The 17,870-nt window shown below is 41.6% G+C and overlaps 1 protein-coding gene across 1 annotated transcript in view; it reads left to right on the forward strand.

Moving 5' to 3' along the window:
* Positions 1-17,870, forward strand: part of FBXL4 (F-box and leucine rich repeat protein 4) — a 67,612-nt gene that overhangs the window by 16,963 nt on the left and 32,779 nt on the right. The window contains exon 4 of the mRNA XM_066608157.1: positions 10,841-11,085. Within this exon, the coding sequence (XP_066464254.1) occupies positions 10,841-11,085 (245 nt within the window). The remainder of the gene's footprint in view (positions 1-10,840; positions 11,086-17,870) is intronic.

Below are 17,870 nucleotides of genomic sequence, written 5' to 3' on the forward strand. Positions count from 1 at the left end.
ATTGCTTTATCTATGCCAGCATTCCCCAACTCCAGTTCTCAGGGACCCCCAACATGTCATGTTTTCAGGATTTCCTCAGTGTTGCACAGGTGATGTAATGGTCGGTACCTCAGACATTGCCACAGGTGTTCTTACCATAGCATATCCTGAAAACATGACCTGTTGGGGGTCCCTGAGGACTGGAGTTGGGGACCCCTGAATTATGCTATACAGTGGACATTGTTTCAAAAGCAAAAAGAACCAACACGACGGCGGATTTGCAGTTTTTATTAGCACTCCATTAACCCCCCAAAGATTTAATATTAAAGGGGTTGTCCCGCGGCAGCAAGTGGGGTTATACACTTCTGTATGACCATATTAATGCACTTTGTAATATACATCGTGCATTAAATATTGGCCATACAGAAGTTATACACTTACCCCCTCCGGTGTTGGGGTCCCCGTCTCCATGGCGCCGACCAAAGCCGCCTTCTGCCTGGATTAGACGCGCTTGCGCTGAAGGGGCCGCTCCGGCGTGCTCGCGCCGCACAGGACTTCTGCGCATGCACAGAAGACCTCTGCGGCGCGAGCACGCCGGAGCCGGACAGAAGAGGGCAGATTGCGCAAGTGCGTCTAATCCAGGCAGAAGGCGGCTTTGGTCGGCGCCATGGAGACGGGGGCGCCAGCACCGGAGGGGGTAAGTGTATATCTTCTGTATGGCCAATATTTAATGCACGATGTATATTACAAAGTGCATTAATATGGCCATACAGAAGTGCTTAACCCCACTTGCTATCGCGGGACAACCCCTTTAAGTGATCAAAAATTATTATGGACCCAAAAATGGTACCAATAAAAAGTACTGTTTGCTCCTCAAAAAACAGCAAAACACCCCATTTAAGATCTTAAGGATATGGCCTATTTGGGTATAAGAATGCAACGATTTTTGGGGAATTGTCATTTCCACTTGTCAAAAGCCATAATTTTTTTTTTTCTTCCGTTGACATGGGTGTATGAGGCCTTGTTTTTCGCATGGCAAACTGTAATTTTTTTTATTTGTGTCATGTTTGGGTACATAGACCTATATTGTAAAACTTTTAATAATTTTTTTTTTTATGATAAGAGAAAATATTGATTCTGCCATTTGTTTTTTGGGGGTTTTGGTTAACAGCATTAATCATGCAGCATAAATGACACAATACATTTTTTCTATGGGTCAGTATGATTACAACAATACCTCAAGCTTTTTCCATTTTTCCGCAATAAAACCCTTTTTTGGAAATTATATATTTTTTCTAAATCACTGCACTCAAAGTCCGATAACTTTTTTATTATTCCATGGACGGAGCTCTGTGAGGGCTTGTTTTTTGCATAACGAGATGTCGTTTTGGGGTACATATTGCTTTTTTGATCACTTTTATTGTGCTTTTTGGGAAACAAATAAAAAAAGTAACATTTTTCTCAGTTTTTGTTTTTTTTTACACTTTTTGCCTTTCAGGATAAAAAGTGTGTTCAATTTGTTTGAGTCGTAATGGATTCGACGATACCAAATATGTAGGATTTTAATTTTTTTTACATTTTCTTATACCAATTGGGGAAAAAGCACAAAAGAGGAGGTTTTTTTTAACTTTTTTTTTTTTTCTACACTTTTTATATCCCTGTAGGTGACTTGAAGGACTTCGGTCTTGCTATGCCTTATCGCTAGTAATAGCAATCATAGACTATGGCGTCCTGTTTCTATTGGAACCCGTCGGCCCTCTGTGATTACATCGTGGGTGTTCGATGACGTCACAGAGGGCGCTCCGTCCCTCTGTGAGCCCTTTACATGCCGCAATCTACATAGATTCAGGTGTGTAAGGGGTTAACAGTGGGAGCTGCTGTCCCAAAACATCCCCACTGTTGCAGTGGGAGGCTGGCCATCCCAGATTGCGCGGGATCTCTTCTGATATCGCGCTATCCACAGGGCGTAAGTGTATGTCCTGTTGCATTAAGTACCGCACTGCCAGGATGTATACTTACATCCTGTGGCGGGAAGGGGTTAAAAACGTATACTTTATTAGACTCAATATTAACATTTTCCCAAAGAGAAAATAAGATAATCAAGGAATAACCAAATTGATCCATATGTGTCAGTCATGTTGAAAATCTTGTGGTTGGTAGATTCTCTCACATTTCCTTTAGGCCTCGTTCACACAAGCGACAAAGTCTAATTGCTACAAATCGCATGTATGTGAAGCCCATGCTTTGCTATGGGTTCCTTCACACGTGATGTTTTGTAGCATGCAACAACTTGACACAAAAACCTTGTAGGTCTGGCGATATGCCCGCAACTTGTGAGGTTTTGTAGCCTGTGTTTCCCCATGGAGCCTTCCTCTCTGTTGCGTCGCACGAAAACGCAGTTTTCGTGTGTTGCGATGCAATTTTGACAGTAGGAAATCCTACTGTCAAAGCCCTAATCTAAGCCCTAATGGCAGGCAAAAAGAACCACATACATCACCTCGCCACAGCAGCTTCTTCCCGGGTCCTGGGACTTTTTCTCTTCATCATATTCTGGCTAGGGATTGAACAAACCCCGCCTCCTGAAAGCGCTGGCTGGCAGCCAATCACAGTCAGCGCTTTCAGGAGGCAGGGATTTTTCAATCCCTGGCCAGAAGAGAAGATCAGTGCCGGGACCTGGGGAGATGATGCAGCAGAGCCCCGGACAGTACGGGAGAGGTGATGTATACTTTTTTTTTTTCTTCAGCCATGGCTGATTTTCGGGGTAAGGCTTATATTTCAAGCCTTACCCCTGAAAATCCTTGCATGTGGTGCTGCAAATTCTGTTCTAAGGAAATGCTGCAGAATTTTCTGTGGAATTTCCCGCAGCTGACATTCCGTAGCATTTCCACCATGTATGAACATACCCCCTGGGCTCATTGACTAAGGCGATATCAGCCAAATATCACCCTCGCCATCCATGTGAAACCCGTGTATGCAAGATGTTTTTCACATAAAAACAGCCTTGCATCACTGCAGGGATAAGGGGAATCCCTGCCAGGGCTGTCACAGTTGCAGCAGAGGATTGCAGAGTTCTCCTATTGTTTTCAATGGGGTCAGAGCTGCTGCTGCCGGCCCTCTTAAACAATAGGCGATATCGCAGAAAGTTAGATGTGATTGTTCCCAGCAAGAGAAACCACGTAATTTTGTAGATATGATACCTTTTTAATGGCTAACAAAAATGCATGATGTTACAGCAAGCTTCTGAACCCACGCAGGGTTCTTCTTCAGGCTTAAATGGATTGGATCTGAAGAGGCATGGATATTTATACACACTTATAACATACATACTTATGACAAGGCACAGACATGGATGTGATTGCTTTGCACTTAAAAGGAAGTCTGCAACAGAAAACAAACTTTTTTTTGTCTAGGCACTGATAGCGGAGTGAAAGTTTTATGGTCCCTAAATTACTGTGGGGGGGGTGAAAGGTCAGCAGGCTAGAAATGCTACAAGGGGTACACAGACATTTTTAGCTAAACACTGATAAGAAAGTGAAAGTTTATGGTCCCTGAATTACTGTTGATGGGGGTCTTATCTGTGCAATAAATGTCTCACACCTCCCATTCACGCATAAATCCAGGGGAATAATTTAACCCAGTATTCAGCGTGTTAAAGGTTATCAATTAATATTCCCAAATTCTTCTGTGGTTTTGTGACTTGAAACCATCCTTCAATATCAAAACTCTCATATCTCCTATGTCATGTCCATAGTTAGAAAAGTGCTCGGCCGCGGGAAATTCTCTCTTTCTCTGTTTAATCATGTGGCGATGAGATCTCATCCTTGCTTTCAGTTTTTGCCCTGTTTCTCCAACATAAAGGCCCCCAACAGGACATTTGCTGCACAGGATCAGGTACACAACATTGGACGTGGAACATGTGAATGTCCCAGGGATCTTCTAGTCCTGCTGTGTGTTGGGGATCTGTATCCTGTCTGCAGTCAGTACATGTGAGCAGGTCTTGCAACGCCTTATATTACAGGGATAAGTCATCTGTCATCTCACAACCCCAGTAATGTGGAGCTCAGTGCTTTCTCCAGGGGACTTTCCTTCTGTCCCACTAAAACGCTTGACAAAACAGAACTTTGTAGTGACATGGAGGAATATTTCAGAAGACTATGACTGAAAGAATTCTTTCATGATAAAGAGAACACAGGACTTTCAAGCACAGAAACACAGGAAAAACTTGGGGCCAAAAAGAAGTCTGATTGGACGCCCTCTCCTGGCCACAATTCCACTTTGGACAAACACATAGACTCCTTTAGGCATGCGGTGCAATCCACTATACTGGACAAGCATGGAAGGGAACTTCTGCTGTGGCCATCTCTCCCCATTAAATTTTCCGGAACGAGCTCCACTGCCCATAGCGATATAGCCCGGAAGATTTCCGGGCTATGTATCACTATGGGAGCTGCAGAGCACAATGCCACAAGCTGTGGCATTGTGCTCTGCCTGCACAGTCCCACAGAGAACCAGTGCAGGACTTTGAAAAACAGAAGCTTGTAGATATTGCCGATCTGCCGGCAATCTCCCGCTTCTGAATTCAAACTCCTGCAGTGGTTTGTTTACAGGTTGCCATAGAGACCATCGGCTTGTCAGAAGCAAGCCGATGGTCTCTGTGGCAGGGATAGCTGGTGCTTGGCTGTCAGAGGACAACCAGGCACCAGCTCTTACAGCAGAGATCAGAGAGAACCTCCGCTCTTTGCTGTGTTAACCCTTTAAATGCTGCAGTCTGTGACTGCAGCATGTAAAGGGCTGTCACCATCGGACCCACGGAATGTGATCAGGGGGTCCTGATGGGTCTCTGTGGAAGTCTCCTAAAGGGACAAAAAAAGAAAGTTAAAAAAAAAAAGTAAAAAAATAAAAACAAAAACACTTGTCTCCCTTTACTTTGTAAAAAATTAAAAATAAAATTACACATGTCGTACCCCTGCGTCATAATGACCCAGAGAAGGAAGTTAGTACATTATTTAACCCCTTAATGATGCGGCCCCTTTTTTCCTTTTTCCCCCTTCCCCCCCCCCCCCCCCCCCCCCCTTATCCCGCTTAAAAAAATCATAACTCCTTTTCTTTATTCATCGACGTCCCTGTATGAGGGCTTGTTTTTTGGGACGAGTTGTATTTTTCAATGGTGCTATTTAACCCCTTAATGACATGGCCTATTTTGGCGTTGAGGACCAAGCGATTTTTGGTATTTTTTCATCTCCATTTTTCAAAAGCCATAACCTTTTTTATTTTTCCATCGACGCGGCCGTATAAGGGCTTGTTTTTTGCGTGGTGAACTGTAGATTTTTTTTGGTACCATTTTTGGGTACATAGATTTTTTTTTTTTTTTTTTTTTAAAGCGGTAATTATGCAGCATAAATGATACAACACATTTTTTTCTGCGGGCCGGTACGGTTACAACGATACCAAAATTATTTTTTTTAGGTTTTTTTCACTTTTCCACAATAAAAACCCTTTTTTTGGAAATTCTTATTTTGTTTTAAACTCATTGCATTCAAAGTGCTATAACTTTTTTATTTTTCAATGTACGGAGCTCTGTGAGGGCTTATTTTTTGCGAGACGAGCTGTATTTTTTATTGGTACCATTTTGGGGTACATCTGTTTTATTTTATCACTTTTATTGCGCTTTATGGGAGGCAAAATGCTAAAAATTAGCATTTTGCCTCAGTTTTTTAGCACTTTTTTTTACGCTTTTTGCCGTGCAGGATAAAAAGCATGTTCAATGTATTGTGCGCGTCATTTCGGACGCGTTGATACCAAATATGTGGGGTTTTTCATTTTTAACATTTTTTTTATGCTAATAAGAGAAAAAGCATAAAAAAAGGGTTTTTTGACATTTTTTTTTGACATTTTTATTTTTCTCTTTTTTTTTTTACAACACTTGTGTCCCTCTGAGGGACTTTTACTGTTACACTTCAGATCGCTGCGATAATGCATGGCAGGCTTCTTCCCTGCCATGCCTTATCGCTTACTATAGCGATCATAGGCTGTGGCAGTACAGGACGCCGGTATCCGGCGTCCTGTTGCCATAGCAACCAGCCGGGCTCTCGCGATAACATCGCGAGAGCCGGCCGGAGACACAGAGGGAGCGCGCTCCCTCTGTGAACACTTTCCCTGCCGCGATCTACTTAGATCGCGGCAGGGAGGGGGTTAACAGCAGGGGGCGCATCTCCGATGCCCCGCCACTGTTGCAGCGGGACGCCGGCTGTGACTGACAGCCGGCTCCCGCTGCGGGATAGCGTGGGATCATATGTGATCCCGCGCTATCCCCAGGACGTTTACGTCCTGTTGCGGGAAGTACCAGGCTGCCAGGACGTAAATTTACGTCCTGCAGCGGGAAGGGGTTAAAGTAACAAATAATGTACTGAAATTCTAAGTGGAGTAAAATTTTAAAAAAACGACATTCTGCCATCTTTCAGTCTGCTTTGTTTTTACAGCACACAAACTGCAACAAAAACGACATGATAACTTTATTCTATGGGTCAGTGTGATTACTACGATACCAAACTTATATAGTTTTTTTTTTTTTGCTGTAGTACTTGTATTTTTTTTAAGACATTTAATTTTTTAAAGTTATTTTCTGCTGCATCTTCTGCGCACAATAACTTTTTTATTTTTCCGTCAACATAGTTGAGCAAGGGCTCGTTTTTTGCGAGATGTCCTGTAGTTGACATTAGTGCTAATTCGGAATACATACGATTTTTTGATTGCTTTTTATTGCATTTTTTCTTGGAGACAGGGTGACTGAAAAAGTGCATTTCTGGCGCTTTTTATTTTTTTTAAATTTTTTCGGACTACGTTCACCATGCGGGGTAAATAATGCACTACTTTGATAGATCGGACGTTTACGGACGTAGTGATACCAAATGTGTATTTTTCTTTTATGATTTAGATTTTTTTATTATAGATATGGCAAAGAAGGGTGATTTAAACTTTTATTACTTTTTTTTTTTAAGTGTGAAAAAACTCGTGAAAAAGGAAAAAAAAATATTACAATTTGGTATTGGCATAATCGCACTGGCCTGTAGAATTACTTTAATATATTATCTATATTGCTCAGAGAATGCAGTGAAAAATAAAAACAAAAAACATGCAGAATTACAGATTTTGTTAATCTTGCCACTAGAAAAAAATGGAATAAAAAGCGATCAAAATTTTACATGTTCCAAAAAATTAGATAAATGAAGACTGGAGTTCATCCTGCAAAAAACAAGGCCTTCTGGGGCTTTGGCAATGGAAAAGAAAAATTAATACCGCTTTTGGAATGTGGCGACACAAACGCAAACCTTAAAGGGAAAAAAAAAATGTTTTAAATGTACAAAAATAGCAAAACATACAAAAACTGTATAAACTTGGTATCACGAAATCGTGTTTACTCAGAGAATAATGATATCACATTATTTTTTCTGCATGCTGAGCGCCATAAAAATTAAATCCCAAAAACAAACGGCAGAATTTCTTTTTTTTTTCCCCCAATCTCCCTACAAATGTTTTTACAAAAGTTATGCAATACATTATATATACCCAAAAATGATGCCATCAAAAAGTACAACTTGTCCCGCAAAAAACAAGCCCTCATATGGCCGTGTCAATGGAAAAATAAAAAAGTAATGGCTCTTGGAACGCGACTGCAAAATTAGTTGAAATTAAATGATTAGACCATTTAAAAAAACCTGCCCTGGTGGGTCTGATAGGGTGGTAAGAAACCCGCCACTCAAGGGGTTAAAAGGAGAAAGGGCGATAAAATTAACATGCTGCTGCTTTGAATTTAGCACGGCTTGGCCGCAATGGCTTCTTCACAGCAGGTGGACGAGATTCTTGCAAAACTTGTCCTCTTTGCTGCTTTATGCCAGGATAAAAATTGCCGGAAGAATCTCTGTGCAGAAAATCCTGCCCCGAGTGAACCCAGCCTTTAGGTGAACATTAAAAAAAATGCAGTTTCTGATGCTTTTGCTGTTTTTACAGTTGAAGCGTGTGAAATAAATATTTCACCTGTAGGAACTGCAACCGCATCAAAAACCCACAGCAAACTGAGGAAAATTGCCTGCAGCATTTTGAAGCATGAGTTTTGTTTTTTTTGTTTTGTTTTTTCTTCTTTTTGGTTGGTTGTTTTTCTATTTGCTTCTTAGCCACTTAGTCACCAAGCCTGTTTGCGTATTAACCCTTTCCAATCCAATGTCGGGCCTGCCCCGACATCATAATTTCCCACCACATAGCGCTCAATTAGCGCTATGTAATGCATAGAGATTCCGGCTGGCGATCATGTGACCGCCGGTGTTACCTGACCCTAGCGGACACATGATCGCCGAGTCGGGAGCCTGCACCGTGGGAGGACCTGCTTACCTGACCGGTGTCTTGCGCATTCTCCTCCTTTCTCCCGGCCCGGCGATCATGTGACCACCAGGTGCCACCTCACCCCAGCGGTCACAGGATCGCCGAGCCAGGAGGCAGAAGGAGAATGCGGAAGACGCCGGACAGGTAAGCAGGTCCCTCCCTGCACCCTCCTGAATTCTGTCAGTTCAGGAGGGTGCAGGGAAAATGTATTTTTTCTCACCCATTCTCCCCAGCTCCAATTTATTTGGAGCTGGGGAGAATGGGTGAGAAAAAATAAATGGATTGGAAAGGGTTAATGACCAGGCCAGATTTTGGAAATCTGACATGTCACTTTAAGGCCTCTTTCACACGGGCAACAAAGTTGCGTGATTTTCTCGCGTTGCGACAAATTGCATGTGTATGAAGCCCATGCTTTCTTATGGGTACCTTCACATTTGCGATGTTTTGTAGAATGCGACATTGCAATAAAAAACCTTGTGGGTTTCGCAATAATCACGCGACTTGCAATGTTTTTTAGCCCATGTTTCCCTATGGAGCCTTCCTCTCTTTTGCATCACATGAAAACGCGGTTTTCGTGCGGTGCAATGCAACTTTTACAATACGAAATCCTATTGTTAAAGCCCTAAACTAAGCTCTAGCTGGAGAAAAAAAATAAAATAAACGCATACATCACCTAAGAAGTGCTGTCAACTCAGCCTCATCTTCTCCCTGTTCCCAGCACTTGTCTTCAGTATCTCTTCCGAGGGGGCTCAGCCAATCAGAACCAGTACTCGATGAACCAATCACAGCCATTCAAATTCCAGGCCCCATTGCACACTTGTGGAGAAAAAAAAATTGACTCCCTAAAAATACTACACCCTCCACCCATCTGGTTGGGATGGGCACATGGGGCAATAAAACTAGGTATCCCTCCTCCTCCCATGCTTGCTGCAAACCCAACACTTTTTTGGGGGATTATTTCTTGACCTCAGTGGCAGAGATGGGGTGTAAGAAGTGGCGCAATGTAAGCCTTCGCACCTCCTCAGACTCGTAAGCTTGCTGGGGTGTAGGGGTCTCACACACAAACTTCTCCTGGAGCTGCAGGACAGCGAGCGTTCAAGCTTGATTTCTTGTAAACTGCATATTACAGGTAACGGTCTGAATAACGCCGGGGTCACATGGCTGTATGTGGTATCTGCTTCGGAGGCCAGCAGTGAAAACTGGTTGTGAACCCAGCCGTCACCCTGCGTATGGCCACGTAATGTACTGCACATAGCTGCGTATTCACACAGGCAGTCCTGCGCAGTACACCTTTTGTTTGTATTTCCTGTGCCTTCGCTTAGTGATGAAGCGGATGCCCGCACGCCCGTACACAATTGCGTATGGGCTACGGGTATATCCGCGACCATGGAGCATAATGGGCTCTATGTCATGGATATCCGCCGTACAATAGAGCATGCTGTGTTCTGTTTTCTGTGAGTGGATTACGTAATTCTGACCCACTAATGTGAGCGGAATTGTGTAATGCAATGCATTTGATTGATCCGTGTATTACTGCGGATGAAGCGCATGCGGAATACGCAATTCCTATCCAGTTGTGTGAGACCGGCCTAAGGTGGATTGCTACCTTTTTATTACGTGACCAGAAACATTGAGGCCACCGGTCACTGCTCCAGGCTCTCGTCTACTTTTGGTAGCCAGGAGATTTTGAATTTCCCAGGCCCTCCCCGGCTTCTGCGATTGTATCTGTTATTTTGTCAGTGGGCGTATGCACAGAAGCCAGGAAGGTCCAGGGAGGAGTATTGCGTAAGGGTTTAAATGCTGAGGCCTCCGGTAAGAAGTTTCATCTTGTAAGTCATAAGCCTGAGGAAAGACCCTGAGAGGTTTGAAAGCTCGCTATAACATCATGTAATCTACAAGATTACTTGTTTTTTTCTCACTGGGAACAATCACATTTTGCTCTACTAGCTAACATGGTACTAAACTTTTTTTGTTACGCTGTCTGTCCACGGGCGTAGCGATATCCCGCGGCAGATCTCCACCACGGGAGCCGCTGCCCGGGAGCAGGAGAAAGCTGACGGTTCTACGCACTGAGCCTATCTGACAGATAGGCTCACTGTGGAGAATTGCGTCAGATCGCAGCATGCTGTGATTTGAATGCCGTGAGCGGAGAATCGCTATGATTCTCCGCTCGTGGACGCCGCGGCTGCGCTTTCCATGGCAACGCTATGAAAAGCTTTAGACAGCGTGATTCATCTGCCTTAGTAGAAACTAATGTAGCCCCATATAGGTCATTGCCTCATTCACTCACTCTGACTGCATTCTATTTATTACCAAGGTCTGTTAACAATTACTGATGGTTGATGGAAGAAAACTTTACTTGGCTAACTAATCCCATGGATCCACCCAGTGCATGCAGCATACACTGTGCTGTATATGCTGGGAAATGTGATATATTACATATGTTTTCCTTGGTGCATTTTTTACAATTTTATTTTTTTTCTAGCTAATCCAGTTGATCATTAGCCACTTAGCACTTCCAGACTTGTGTCGGCTGGCACAAACTTGCAAGCTCCTTTATCAGCATTGCTGTGATCCACTTCAGTACATCCATTTAAGTTTACAGCCTTATTGGGCCACTTTGACAGATTCTTCACTGGAGTACCTTTTGCCTCGGTGCACATTAGTCCAATGGCTGAATCTGACCTGGACTGGAAACAGAGGCTTTATCACTACCTCAGGATTTAGCAGGTAATTGAAATGTCCATCTGTTGTTGTTAAACAGAGGCAGTGCTATAACGCTATATTAATATATTGATATATGGTTTCAAGGGAATGAGTAAAAAAAATGTCAAGAAGTTGGGACAAGATTTGTAGATCATTTGGGTTCATAAGCACTCTCCATACCATTGGCATTGTGCCTACATCACGGCATGTCATATGCAAGTAAAGGCAACCTGTCACTAGGGTAGTGCTTCCGAAATCATGGGCAGTATGTAGTCCAGACAAGCATCCACATTTAAGTGAAGTATATGTTTTAATCTGAAACTACGTGACGTTTCAGAAGAAAAATTAATAAACTGCCGGGGACGGGGCCACCACCTTCTCCTTGACAGGTCTCTCTTTATACACAAACTGGGAGAGGCAGTCAATGTCCAATCCTGGAAGGGAGAAACTGGAGCGTCTTGTACCCATCAGCATTTTCAAAGAGTTTTGTTTTTTCGCTGAACTGCACATTCTGCTCATTTTAACATACACAGAAGCAAACATCCAAATGTAGGATAGTGTAAAGCAGTACTGAGCAGTGGAGATGGGAATAAACAACAATAAATCACCATTAAAGGGATGTCCGTGTCAGGATACACTAGGATCGGAGTCGAAGCCTCTGCTTCAACCCATGTGTAGTGTCCTGCGCTCCTAATTTCAGGCTCAGCTCCTATTGATTTAAAAGAAAGCTGGATCTGTAATTAAGAGCATCGACCACTGCACAGGGGTCAGAGCAGAGGCTTCCCCTCCAACCCCCGTGTATCCCAGCACTGACAGCAAGCGCTGCTTGGAAAACACCTTTCACTTTACCAGTACGTCTATGTGACTCTCACCTTCACTTCTCATCCCCCTTATATGCATCCTGTTCTGTGGCCGTGCTGTTTCCAGTAGCAGAGCTAACGTCACATGGCTATAGGTAGTACATAGCAAGTTAGTAGGAAGAGAGACCCCTAGTGACTAAAACTTTGGATGGATTTTTCAGCACAAAAGTATCATTTTAGGTAAATAGCAGTTTTGCTAGTTATCACTTTGACAATCATATAAGCATAAGCTGGTTGAAAAGGTAGTGACCATTTAGGTGGACAAAATGTATGTAAATAGTTACTCTTCTAGAGTTTTATGTTATGTACATGTCTGATAATGAAATATCAATGTCATAGGAAATACTATTTATATCATGATGTCTGGTGGCTGCTTTGGCCAGCAGCCATGTTTTTTTAAGTGTGCATTATGGATTATCTATCTATCTATCATAGATTATATCCAAAATAGGAAAAGCTAATGGGTCCCAACTCAATTCTAGCGCAAAAGAACTAGCGTCCAAATTTTACGTACGGAATCTAATTCTCTCACTTCCTGATGTCATAAAAACTTGAAATTTGGCACGAGCATTGATTGTCATAAATAGGAAAAGCGAATGGGTCCCAACTCGATTATTCAATTCTAAGCACAAAAGAATTAGCATCCAAATTTTACGTATGTAATCTTAATTCTCTCACTTTCTGATGCAACTAATAATTACACAAATTTTTACCGCACAAATGTGAAATTTGCCATGACCATTCTTTGCATACTAAATATTGGAAATTTAAAGGGTTGCAACTTGATTATTCATTCCTATGCATAAAAGTAAGTGACCCCCTATGTAATGTAACTAATAACACACATCTGTACTACACAAACTTGAAATTTGGCATGACCATTCCTATGTTATGTAACTAATAACATATCTGTACCCCACAATATATGAGACAGTTATCTTCTCAGCAAAACAAAACGCATTTAGAAATATGAGTATATACTGACAGGAATAAAACTGACTGTCGTATGTGTTGAAAGGCTGTAAAGTACAAAAGGAAGTGGACATGGACTGCTGGGATGGAGTATGCCTTTAAGTATAGCAAGGGGCTGCAACCTTCAGTCTGGGTAGGAAATTTGAATAAAAAGGGGCGTTACCTTTCAGGGTAAAAATGAGAGTGTGTGAGGTGGCACATTCTGTGGGGTGACATTCTCACATTCAGTCTGAGATAAATCTCTCTCATATCTGCCTAAACACTGAGAGGAATCTATCTGATCTGTGTGTTAAGAGCAGCGTGTGAGAGGTGGACATTCTGTGGAGAGACATTTTCACATACAGTCTGATATAAATCTCTCTCCTATCTGCCTATACACTGAGAGGAATCTATCTGATCTGTGTGTTATGAGCAGTGTGTGAGAGGTGGACATTCTGTGGAGGGAAATGTTTACATACAGTCTGAGGAAAATCTCTCTTCTATCTGGTGAACATATTTTTTTTCCTCGGTATCTCTAAAGTAACCACGACTTCATAAGATTTTCTGTGTGAACACCAGATAAACACCAGCACCAAATTAACTCGGGCGAAGCTGGGTATATCAGCTAGTATTGTATAAATAAGCAATAGTGTTTATATTGCAGTATTAATATTGAAAAGAAGTAAAATGTGTGTTACATATAAAATGGGACCATTCTCCAAATGTTAAGCAGTGCCATATAGAAAAAATCAGGTTGTTTGAACAGACGACTAGCGAAAGGAACGTTTTACTGAATACAAGAGCCCAATAGTGAACCGTCTGATCTGATGTAGCTCTGTTAAATGCCCCCACACAGGGATACCAGGAATGCACTTACTTTCAATTGGTAGAACTGTGGGGCTGTGTGTGAACACTTTAGGTAAGCAGACAGCCAGGGTCGCAGCAGTGGAAGAAATGGAGAACCTTTTAATATAAATTTTAAAAAGTGGGTTTTAAAACCTCAATCATGGATTTGCAAACTATGCAAATAAGTCTATGGGGGCTGATTTATGATGATATAATGTCTAAGGTGGGGTTCACACAGGGCAGATCTGCCGCAGAATGTCTGTGCAGACCCTCCGCACGGAAATCCTGCTGCATTTACAGTAGCAGAAAAGTGCATGAGATTTTGAAAATCTTGTCCACAAGCTGCGGAAATAATCTGCACAAAACCCGTGTGGAAATTGACATGTTGTGCGGAATTCAATTCCGCAGCATGACAATTTTTATTGCCGTTTCCGCTGCGGAATTCACCTCTGCTCATGAGATGGTGAATTCCGCACAGGAATACGGGATAAAACCCACTTCAAAACTTAAACCAAGTGATGCGAGTTTGGGGGCAGGAATGCCGGCTGCAAATCGTCCCCCGTGTGCAGCAGAAGATGCCACAGTGGTGTATGCTGTGTGATAGACACATGTTACACGCTCTTCCTTTCTTTACGCTACCTCTTGGCTGGCTGGCCTTAGACCACTGTATGATAAATGTGGCATGTTTTACAACTTGTCTTAGCCATATCCCTTTTCTAGCTACTTTTCAAAACTGTCTAGTAAGGTGCTAAATGCTTCTAAAGAGCGGTTCACGTCATGTTTTAATGTATGCTTAGCATATACATTAAACTTTAATGAAAAAATCTGTATGCCAATTTAAGCATACCCATGTTTTTTTTTAAAACAAATGCATGGCTATTTTTGTCTCTTTTTTTTTTGAAGTATACATTTTTTGCTGAAAAGTCTTTTTATTTAAAGTTGATTTTTTTCATTGAAAAAAAAAAACATATGCCTCTTAAACATATGGAAATGTAAAGCATTACATTTTTTATGTTCATGCCTATTTTTCTGTCCTACAAAGAAAAAATATGCACAAACATAAAGGTGGTGAAATGTAGTCAAATGTATGCACTTTTGAATATTCTAGTCAATTCTAGCCTGTTGGTATGTCAAACAATACATTTTATTATTTTTTGCATCAAGAGCGTATGGGGTTTGTATTGAGCAAGATGGAAAGCTGGCTGTCTTTGACAGCTGACAACCGCCTGCAACAAGCGCATTCAGCCTGAATGTTGGTGATTGCTGTTAATCATTTGGGGGTTGCAAATGGCATCCCTGCAATGAGATCGTGAAATGCTGTTTAGTTCCCATGGCAGCCTAGGGCCTTCTGAAGGTCATGCTTGTGGCATGGCTTGATAGACTGCCTTCAAAACGTATAATGCAATACCTTGGCATTGCATTATACTGTATGAGTCATAAAACGATTGCGGGTTCAATTTCTTAATGGGGACTAAAAAGTTTTATTTAAAAAAAAAAAAGAAAGGTAATTAAAGTTAAAAAGAAGCGAAAAACAGGGATGCGTCAAGCAGTTATTGGATGGCTAAAATGTGAGGTGAACCGCTCCTAAAACACAGGTCATGTCTGTTAAATATTTTGGCGCACTTTGCTTAGTAAATTGGGCCAATGACTTTTGCCTGATTTCTTTTCTAGTATATGCGCAAGATCCATTCTCTTCTGTGCTTTTTTGGATCAAGAGGAGGATAAAAAAATCTTTTGCAGGGGTGGGTAGAATTTCCATAATATTTCTTCAGGGAACATGCTTCCTCTCCCTTTGGCCAGAATTTGTTCCTCCTTTTCATCTCAAAAGGCATACAGAAGGACAGATGTAAGCTTGATACAAAAGGGCCCTGAAAGAGGTACTGCAACCAAAGGCATTTATCACCTATCCAGAGGGTAAGTGACAAATGGCAGATCGGCCCTTTTCATCAGTGCAATATACTTCAAATGGAGCAGTAGGATGTATGCTTGACTGCCACTCCATTCAAACTCCTCTTAGCCATGCATGTGGCGGCTGGGAATAACTACGACTGGGGTTCCTAAATGTACTGATCAGTGGGGCTTCTAGCTGATCTTTTTTTCTTTCAGTGGTTAGGTGATACATGCTTTTAGTTATGTCCCTTTTAATGCAGCAGAAGTAAAAGCAGTCACACAATATCTACAATATTCTGTGCTAAGCATAGTTACTTATACATAACACATATTTCGCCTCCACTTTAAAAATCTATTCCTGAGGTGCCAGGTTCTCTGCTCTGTGATTCTCTACTACTAAGACATTTCAGGTTAAAACGGTTGTCCCACCTTTAGCGGTTGTGCTGCAGGAAGCAGAAAGCTCCGTACAGTACACAATGGCCCAGGTTGATACTTCAATACAACTCAGTGTGCAGTACCAATGCAGGCCAATTTATGAAGCTTTCTGCTTGCTGCAGCAAAACCTCTAGAGGTTAGACAAGCCCTTTAACCACTTTGGTCCACCGAATGGCTAGAAATGTCCTGAGGTCCTAAAGAAATGTCCTGCGGTTAGCGTTAGCTATTCGCATTACTAAACAATCTGCAGGAGGGCGTGGTGGGGACACCATCCTATTAGTATCCTCTGCAGTGTGATCAGAGGGGGTGCTGATGGGCTAGCATGGCAACCCAAGGCCTACTAAAGGCTTCCAGGACTGCCACACATACATGCCTGTCAAGTCCTGACCGTGGTAGAGCTTGAAACTCAACATCGAAAATCAGTATATGGTACTTCAGTATTGCAGTATATAGTACGAGCAATCAAATGATCACAAGTTCACGTGTAAAAATAAAAATATGTAACTTTTTGTTTGTTTTTTTTAAATTAAAAGAATTTTTTTAAAGTTCAAAACATCCCCTTTTCAAGTTTTAAAAAAAAAGGAATGTTGTAATCCCAGCTCCCAAAAAATTTAAATAAAAAGTGATTTAAAAAAAAATGTATGTACTCCAAGATGGTAATAATAAAAATGAGCCATCGCACAGCCCTATTGACAAGGAAAAAATAAGAAATTTACAGGTATCAGTATATATTGATGAAAAGCAGTTTTTGTTTTAAACAAATTGACTTCTTAATAATAGAAAAACATTAGCGCCTTAAGGACCAAGCGTGGTAAATGTATGGAGTTAGGTCATGGGCTTTAATCCCCACCGATAGCAGATGTACGGGATTAATGCCCCTGCTCCTGCATTCAAGCAGGAGCTGGTCGAGTTCTCAGTTGTCAGGCACAGCAGAGGACCCAGAGAAGAAGGGTTTTTAAATGCTTCTGCCTTCTCCTTTCCCGAGTATTCCAATAGTGCAATTGTGAATGTCCCTCAGAGGTCTTGCATGACGTCATGGGGACATAGATGGTAAAAAAAAAGTTACAAAAATAAGTTAAAAAAATTACAGAATAAAATAAAAATATACCCATAAAAAGAAACTGACCCATCGCTGACGTCAATCAAAACCATTGCTATATGCGCCCCGTAATCCTACACTATCAATATTATATATCAAAACGTCCGAAACTAAATGAGGAACCCATTCCTGTACTTTATTTTAGTGTAAATTTACTCATTTAGTAAAATACAACTAAAAAATTAAAAAAATGCTTGGACAGATCAGTGGCAAAAGAAGATCTGGCCACCAAAGGACACGATGGCTGATACTATCAGAGCTGGTACTGGCATGGATATGACACAACTGAAAGAAGCAGTGCCAAACCGAAAAACATGGAGGGAGCTCGCCTTTAGAGTTGCGGAGGGTCGTGAACGACTAAACGGCTAACAGAACTAAAATAATAGAAAAATAGTCAGTGAAAAAAGATATTTAAATAAATAGCCCTATATGTCACAGATTCAAACACTCAGCAAGAAAATGTTGTTGGCTGAAGAAAAAAAATAGGGCAGTAAAGCCACCACGTGTAAAATCCCTAAAAATAATCTGGTCCTTAAGGGGTTAAAGAAATATATAAATTTGGTATCACTAATTATACTAATTCGTAGAATTAACGTAAACCGAACAAAAGTGCATTTTTGCCTTTTTTAAAAAAATATTTTTCCGCATTTAACCCCTTGAATGGCACACCCAGAAATTTTCCGGGACGAGCTCCACTGCCCATAGCGATATAGCCCGGAAGATTTCCA

The sequence above is a fragment of the Eleutherodactylus coqui genome, chromosome 1 (assembly GCF_035609145.1).
Source record: "Eleutherodactylus coqui strain aEleCoq1 chromosome 1, aEleCoq1.hap1, whole genome shotgun sequence".
NCBI lineage: Eukaryota > Metazoa > Chordata > Amphibia > Anura > Eleutherodactylidae > Eleutherodactylus > Eleutherodactylus coqui.